Raw genomic sequence first — 8,832 nt, forward strand, 5'->3', positions numbered from 1 at the left:
TATCATTATTAAAAAGTGAAATGTCCTAGTCTTGACATTTCATCATTTAATCATTTACATTTTTTGCATTAGAGTTTTTGAACATGATGGTTAAAAGTCTGAAATCTCATCTCTGAAAGCTCTGCTCAGATTGTGAAACGCTCTGAAAGCATATTTGTCATTTTCATGAGACCATATAAGCAGATGAGCGTCACTAGAGCATTTCCTGCAAACACATAAACTGTGGTGGTCCAGAAAGCAAATAGGTACACAGTTTGGTCACAGTGAAGCATTGCAGGCATGACCTGACGTGCTTGTGGAGGGTTGAGGTGCTCTACATTTGCCTTATTGCTGAGGGCCAAACTTTGGATCAGTTTCCTTGAAGTCTGGTTGTTGTTGGCAATCCAAGTCTGGTTGAGGTTCGGAAGGATCTGGTTCTGGTTCTTCAAGGTAAGGCTGAGCTTGTTATCAGGTGCAGAAAAGTTGCTGTTTGGGTCCGTGGCGTTCTTGTTGTAGTTGGGTGGATATATAGAATAAATCACGTAACTACCTGAGGACAAAAAGAGACAAAACGTATAAATGAATGCATTGTAGTCAACAAACTATGACATCTGTTGTTATCAGCTATTATCAATAAGTTCAGTAGAGCTCCAGCTGACATGGAATTAGGTTTGGTGCCGAAAAGGGACAATCAGTAGGAAAAAGAAGAATTGAGTTTTTTCACAAGTGAGGTCTTCTTTTCATAGTTTTGGTCATCATATCAATAACATGGTACTCATTAACTTAATTCCTGAGATCTGGGGGTTGATAAAGCGTTCTGTTGTTGAACGTGTGGATCACTAGAAATTCTTGATCTTTTAAGTCAGGTATGAAGTGATCATGTGACAGATGCGTTGAAACCACTTTTTACAGTTTAAAGAAGCTGAAGTCATTTAATTAATTAATATGCAATGATTGGAACCAGTGTATTGTGTATCTGCAGAAGATGTTCTGTTGGATTATGGAGGAAGAAGCACATGAACTGCACATGGATGGTATGGATTGTTTTATCGAATGCAGTGGCAGGCTCATTTTAATTCTATTTTTAGTCCCCCACCACTCAAAAATGTGTTCTTCTTCTACTGTGATGTATGCGCAGAGTTTGTTTTCATGTTCATCTGCTGAAGGAGAAAGATTCTCTGTGCTCACCTTCAGTCTCAGTTTAAGGGATGAACCTACAGTACAAGCGGGATTTGTAACATCACAACTACTTTGGAGCCAATTATGGTCCAGTATGCAATTTACACAAATGTGATATGGAAACTTGAAGCCTCCAGTGCACAAACACTGAGAATGGACTTTAGTGAAGTAGGAGACATCTTTTGAAATTATCAAAATATTATAATAAAATTGATTTTATTTAGATGTCATTTTAAAGATTTAAACAAGGTAATTGAACTGTTTTTTGTGAAAAAAAAAACCATATCAAACACAAATTATATTTGTATGTCTTAAAACACGCTCTTGTTCAAATGGTTTTTACCCACCTTTTCATTGTTGAATATAGTTTCATGCTCTTTTAATCTATATATACAAGCATTATTATGTTCTGTAATCAGCATTGTGTGATTAGGATGGGAGCATTGTCATGACGGGACAAGAAACAGTTAAATGATCAGACAGGCTGTGAACAATCATCCTGGTTAGTTTCAACTTATTTGGGAGAGAAAATGAAGGCAAACAGTAAAATTATTTGTCCATTGTAAATATCCATCACAGTTTACAGACACTCTTCCTGCTTCAGCTTTGACCTCCTGTGCTTATCATAACATGGGATTCAGTACACTATGAACCTGTAGCACTGAGGAAGAGTGAGGTCCCTTTCACAGTTCACAAGTTTCCCAACTTTAGTAAACGCTTGTGATATATACTGTATATATTGTATGTTCTTGACACTTTCTCTACCATCATCATTTAAATCTCAGATTCATCCTCATAATATCGAACATGTCAATCATTTTCTGTTTACAAAACAAAACAGCTGCTCCCTCAGATATGCTGCTGTACAGACATTATCAAGAACATTTTTTTAAAAGATTGTCAATTGTCATCATATTTATTCATGATGCCTAATTTTCTATTGGATTTTCTTTAATATACTGTATGGATGTCTTTGTTTTTATGACATTACTGTCTGCTGAATGGTGGATTCTTCGGTTAAATATGTGTGGTATTTATTGTTATGTATTTTCTTTGTATTTTGCTGTATTTTTTAGTTTAGTATTTTTTTCCTTTGTTTTTTTTTTTTTTTCGTGAGGGGACATCCACTGTATTAAGATGATGGCTTCTTGACCTCTGCTGTCACATCTGTGTTAGTTTTCTGTTATTTGGATTTATTCTGTTGTATATGTGGTATAATAAACTGACATTATACATGAGTCCAATGCAAGGCATCACAGACATTCATGGACAGTTGTGGCTGGTGTCTTTTAATACAGAGCCATTCACAGCCCCTATACATTAATCTGAAGATCCTTAATTGTCACTTACCATAAATGAACACGATAAAGTACAACAGGAGCAGGTTGAGGATCGACAGAGTCCAGATGGTGTTGCCAGGCCATGCTGGACAGAGGAGCTTCGGCAAAACAAACAGGCCCATCACAAGCAGGGCCAATATCCCATACACCATCATGTACACTGGGATAACTGGTGCCACTGGACACTCATATATGTACACTGCACCTGCTCGCACACAGACCAGAGGTACAGACAAACTGTTTGTTTCATTTTTATCATATTTCTTTTCCCTTCTCATTCAGTCTCCGTTACACTTTTTCTTCTTTCCACAAACAAATTATTCTTATCAGATGACGTGTACAGAGGGGTTGACATTAAAACAGAAAAATAAAAGACAAAAAAAACAACCTAAATTTACCATCACTCAGCAGTCAAAAAAACATGTCGTTACACAACAAAGAACAGAGGCTTCATGATAGCTCAGAGCTCTTATCTACCAGCTGAAACAATTACTGCCTCAAACAGCTGATTGTCAAATGCTAACATACCAACAACAGTTGATCTCAAATAATTTATAATTAATCTATTTCAAATCCCCATATTTCATTATATTTATGCAGAATTCATCAAAAATAAAACAATCAAAATCATAATTTTGGCTCTAACAGGCACTGACTTGCATTTTCTTCCTGTCATTGCATTACTTAAATGTAATTTTTAAAAAAAAGTTGTAAAACATTCTTACAGAAAAAAACATGTAAATAGAGTTTATCTGAGTCGACTCTAATCCATCCCTGAATACAATTAGTTGGCAATTTGTGATCGTCTTTGTTAAAAATGTGGAAACGTATGGGGCGGGAGAAGGTGTTTTAAAGACGTGATTCCATTACAAGTGAAAATGTCTTGTGAGAAGAAAAGACATGTGACTGACTCACTTACCTAAAGAGATCTGTACTATTGGAAAAGCAAGGAGAATGACGCATCCTAGAGGAGGATATAGACAGTTAATGAATTAAAATGAATTTAAAATGAATTGTAAATAAAACCAATTTGCTCTTTATACTTACCACCAATAAACATGACGGAATTTCCTGCCATTCTGACACAGACGACAGGTCACAGTGATCTGCTGTCAAAGAAAAATGCTCCATGAGCACAGGTAGACACAGCTAGAAACTCAAATACATGTTCATGTGATCAAGTTAAATGTTAAATGTTGTCTTACCGTCTGTCTGCTCCTGGTTTTGTTAAACCAACTGAAGTGTGTGTTTCTCTTACTGGACTGTTGGCCAAGTCGACATGTCTCAACTATTTCACTTAAGATGTGTTCAAGATATTACAACACCTCAGTGAGGACCATGTAAGCAAGGATTTTCCATTGTTGAGTCAGTATCATCCTATTGCAGCAATACTATTAGGCCTACCTCAACTACAGCAGATACTGATAGCAATCCATTATCAGGGGTTAATGGTCACAATCAGTGGAACCACCATCACTTGAAAAGGTCATGGTAAGCTCAACAGATGGGGTTAGCATGCTATTGGTGAACTAGTCAGTGAATTATTGGAGTTGTCTTTGCTCCTACTTGCAAACCAGCAAGCTTGGACGACCAACAATGATCTGTTTCTGGCTCCACCAGTGCTACAAAATAATCCTTTAACAATATTTGGTTCTTACAGTATATGCAGACAGATTTGGTTATGTGGGAGCTGAGTCTCATGCAGGCTAGTTTTGGCCCAGTGACCTAAGCTTAAGTTCTGGGACATCATGAGTCATGAGGCATCTGGCAGCTAGTTGTGCCAGATTTAGGACGCAGTTAGTCCAAGCATTACAGTTAAAGGACAGGGTCACAATTGTTCAAGTCTGTTTTACAGTAAAACAGTCAGTGACCCAAATGATCTGAAGCACATTTGAAAGGGATCTTTTAATAGTCAATATGAACAAGAGGAATGATTACAAAAAGGAAAACCTCTTTCACTGTTCATATGGGCATCTGAGTGTTGTTTTAAGACACACATAAAATTGCGAACCTGTCCTTTAAAGTTACATGGAAAAAAAACATTTGCAGACGTACTCCCCAACACCTAGAAATACACTGATATGGGAAATCGGTGGAATTTCCCTTTAATTGATTTGTTGTCCACTTAGGGGCAGAAAAAGTTGTAAACACATCTGATGTATTGGAACTTCAAAAGTTGATATGACAAACATATTTTGCCTATTTAGATATCCAGCAGACAAAGAGCAAAATTAGCATTCATATGGAGGCATGTTTGTATCCAACTGATGATTATAAATCCAATATTCACTCTCCATTATCTCTGGTTTGGTCTCCATCAACTCCTGAGAAAAATATCTGGCTCCCTGGCTGCTAAATGTAACTGTGTCTATCTGCTGTTTGGTGCTGGGCAGGTAGTGCACAGTTTATCAGAGCTTTTTCAGTGAGACTGAACCATTTTATTTACGATTCATTTTGATTCATTCACTGTCTATATCCTCCTCTAGGATGCACCATTCTCCTTTTAACAGCTTTTCCAATTGTCCAGATCTTTGGTGAGTTTAGGGAATTTTTCTCCAAACAGGTTTTCATCCTGGGTTACAAATACTTGAGGAGGACTCGTGATAAGTGCCAGTTGTTCAAGCTAAGATGGCCGTTTATATCAGTAGAAAGAACAAGATAAATGGTTCTTTGGACTTTGATGTTATCACCATACTGATCAGAATGATAACAAGCAGACAATCACAACTATTACAGGTTGATGAATGATCTGGATTGTTTTGTCTCTGTGTGGTGTTTTAAAAATGTTCTGTGCTCCATTGATGAGGAGGAGCTCTGCCTTGGACACATGCTGGGCTGAATCTGGTGATAAAGGTGTTTTAAAAATTCAAATTCAAATTCTTCTTCTGTTGTTGTTTCTTCTTCTTCTTCTTCTGTTGTTGTTTCTTCTTCTCTATCTGTTGTTGTTGTTTCTTCTTCTTCTTCTATTGTTGTTTCTTCTTCTTCTGTTGTTTCTTCTTCTTCTTCTTCTTCTTCTTCTTCTTCTGTTGTTGTTGTTGTTTCTTCTTCTTCTTCTGTTGTTGTTGTCGTTGTTGACGTTTAAGAGTAGGCTTAAAACTTTCCTGTTTGATAAAGGTTATAGTTAGGGCCAACCAAGCTCGCCTTGGACCAGCCCTTAGTTATGCTGCTATAGGCCTAGACTGCTGGGGGACTTCCATTGATGCATAGAGCTCTTCTCTCCTCCTCTTCATCTGTATGTATTCATTTACCATTAATGCATGTTACTAACTTGACTTCTTCCCTGGAGTTCTTTGTGCTTTCTCATCCGCAGGAAACCCCATGGACCACAGTGACGTGGGGATGTGGGGCTGTTGCTGCTGTTTGTTGTTGCTAGTCATGTATCTATTGTTATTGTTGTTGCTGTTGTTGTTCTGCTTCTCTGTCCCACTGTGTACAGTATTGTGAATAACTTTGCAAACATATTTAACAGCCCAGTTTCTGTAGGGGTGGACATTTTTGTTAAATATCTTTCCTCCTGTTTCTCTTAAGTTAGGAGTTATGTCAGTGATTTGTATTTTTGTTTCTTTATGTTTAAATAGGTAATTTTAGGTTGATTAGCTTTATTTCCCTTTTGTTTGTTGTTTTGCTGTTAACTCACCCTGAAACCACAACCATGAAATAAACATTTAAAGGCTGCAAAATCCCTTGTTGCTGCTTTTTTTTTTGGCAGCTGGGGAGAGGGAGTGTCATTTTCATGTTGTGCCAGGGTTTCTCTTAGGCTGGGTCATAACAATATATTTTTATATTCTTCTGCTTCTCCCAGTTTAAAAGCCCCTAATGATAGACCCACAGAGATGTTTTTGCCTATTTTGCTTGATTAGACCTCTACTTAGCAGTGTGTGGGCCTGTATAGACTGTCTTTGATTGACATCTCCCCTAAAGAAATAAAACACATTTCCAATCCACTGGAGATAGAAATATGAATGTATATTCAGACTATACAATATATATCTAAAAAACACAGCAGTAGAGTGAACAAAAGAGTCATTAAGTGTCATTCAGCGTATTCTGCTCATTCATCATTCACCACAATTGGATCACTCACTCAGTATACAGCAGGTTTAAATGTTTAGTGTGTTCATAATGGAAAAGTGACTTTTAATTGATTTTTGTGTGTGCTATTGATGGATAATATTCTCCCAAAATGCAATGCACAAAACAAATTGAGGGAGCTACAGTACTCACAGCTGTGGCAGGTTCTGAAGAATGATGGCAGTGTGCACACAATATATAAAAAATGTCCCTCTGAAGAGGAGTGTCAGACAGATATATTGCATAGTTGCTTGTAATTACTGTTGCTTGTAATTACTATTTATATACAGTAAATCTCATACATTAATTGGAAAAGTCTGTAGATATATGGGATAATTGCTTGTAATTACTTTCAGATAATGTTTATATAAGGTAATGATTATTAACAAGTAAGCCATTTTCGCATTAACCTATTTTTTGTACAGTATCAAACCAATATTTTTTACCAGGAATTTACTGTAAATAGATGAGATAATCACATACAGTTAAAGCCTAAAGCTCTCAAGATACCATTAATGGGTGTTAAAGGAGGATAATTTGAATATAATTTTATGTAATTTTTTTGTGTTTTACATCCAGAAATTCATGCTTTGATGGGGCAGTCTTAAGGATAAATTGGATAATTCTATGAATTTACAAAAGAAAACTGTGTAAAACAAGCCATTATTTAAATTAGGTAATTTTATGGTATTTCTGCAATGTTTTTCTTTTTTTTTTTGTGCACATTTATACATTTATTTAACATTATAGCAATATTTTATTGTTTTTATTTTACAACAGTTGGACTGTAAAAATGCAGATACTGTCTATATATTAAATTTAAAGTAAAAAAACAGAAAGTTGACTTAATTTTACATTCAGTAATAGGATGTGTATTATTTGTGTTTTTACATAGAATTCAATGTAATTTAACATTCAAGACCATTAAGTAATTGAATAATCCTGTTAAAAAAAACTACAATATTCCATTATATTAATTTATAGATTACAGCCTTTATTTTATGGTGAATATTTTTAATAAAAATAATTTACTGTGTTTTAATGGCATTTACACTTTATGCACAAAAACAAAAAAAAACCCTGTAAAATAATACAGTAAATTTCTGTGAAATAACTTCTTTTTTTTTTACAGTACACACTACTTCACAATGTCATCACACTCTGTCTTTTGTTATTGTTTTGATTGAGAGACCACTAGCGGCTGAAATTACATATTGTGCGTTTAAATATACACTTAATGTGAAGCACAGTACTTAAAGGCAAAACATAATTTCTCGATTAATTAATCACTCAACATTCTGATTAATACTTTAAATTGGAAATGCAGTAATTGATTATCCGGTTGTTTTTACTTTCTTGAGCATTCAAATATTGTAGCGCTTGAGTTATTTGTTTGAAAGATCTGTATGCTCTCAAATGAGTGGTGGCTATTTGGAACATACTGAAAATACTAGCCTGTATTTTTTTTAAAAGTCTAACAACTGTCTGCTCTCAAAGGAATGTTCATACAATAAATTACACTTATGTTTACCGCTCTTGGTATGTTTTTCATAAGTTCTTCCCTCTTTGTGTCTCACAGTATCCTCTGGTATAAATTAACTTTTAGATAGGCAAACCAATCAAAACTTTAATTTAAAGCTTCTACTCACCATTTTAAATTGATAAGTGTGGCAAATGCTGATATTCACTTACGCCAATGCAAGATTAGTGAAAATAAAAGAATATGGGTGCCATAATAAGGCTCTTACTCCAGTGTGCTGCAGTCTGCCCTAAAACAGGTGGTGTAGCAAAAATGTGGCAGTGAATATGGAATGGAATTCTCTGAGTCTACTGTCTGTGTAGACACAAAGGCATTCCATTCCATTCCATTCCATTCCATATTCTGTGCCACATTTTTGCTACACTGCCTGTTTTAGGGCATACTGTAGAAAACTGGAGTAAGAGCCTTATTATGGCACCCTATGATCACTATATAGGCCTTCTTATTTTAGAATACTTAAATAAAGTCATGGAAATGGGGTAAAATATTATATAAAGGTTATGGAAAATTTTTGAAAATTCATTGTTAAAAATGTGTGGGAACCCTGGATCACAGGTACATTAAAACTGATTAAAGTTATATATGAACAGATCCGCAACATTCTACATCAGTTGGACAACATGACTTATTCCACTCACTGAGCAGCTGTGGACACCTGTTTTTATGTCTTATGGTAATATTTTCCGTTATTCTACACTGTCTTAGCCAAATGAATTCATGTCA

General features: G+C 35.5%; 1 protein-coding gene across 1 annotated transcript; it reads right to left on the reverse strand.

The window, feature by feature from the left end:
• Nucleotides 1-4,409, reverse strand: LOC121895977. The gene is made up of 5 exons (XM_042409561.1): nt 3,704-4,409; nt 3,546-3,607; nt 3,418-3,462; nt 2,509-2,703; nt 1-529 (listed from the first exon to the last, which is right to left on the reverse strand). The coding sequence occupies exons 2-5, from the start codon at nt 3,574-3,576 to the stop codon at nt 126-128; spliced, it is 675 nt and encodes a 224-aa protein (XP_042265495.1). The 5' UTR covers nt 3,577-3,607; nt 3,704-4,409; the 3' UTR covers nt 1-125.
• Between the last annotated feature and the right edge of the window lie 4,423 nt (nt 4,410-8,832).

This window comes from Thunnus maccoyii, chromosome 4, assembly GCF_910596095.1.
Source record: "Thunnus maccoyii chromosome 4, fThuMac1.1, whole genome shotgun sequence".
Lineage (NCBI taxonomy): Eukaryota > Metazoa > Chordata > Actinopteri > Scombriformes > Scombridae > Thunnus > Thunnus maccoyii.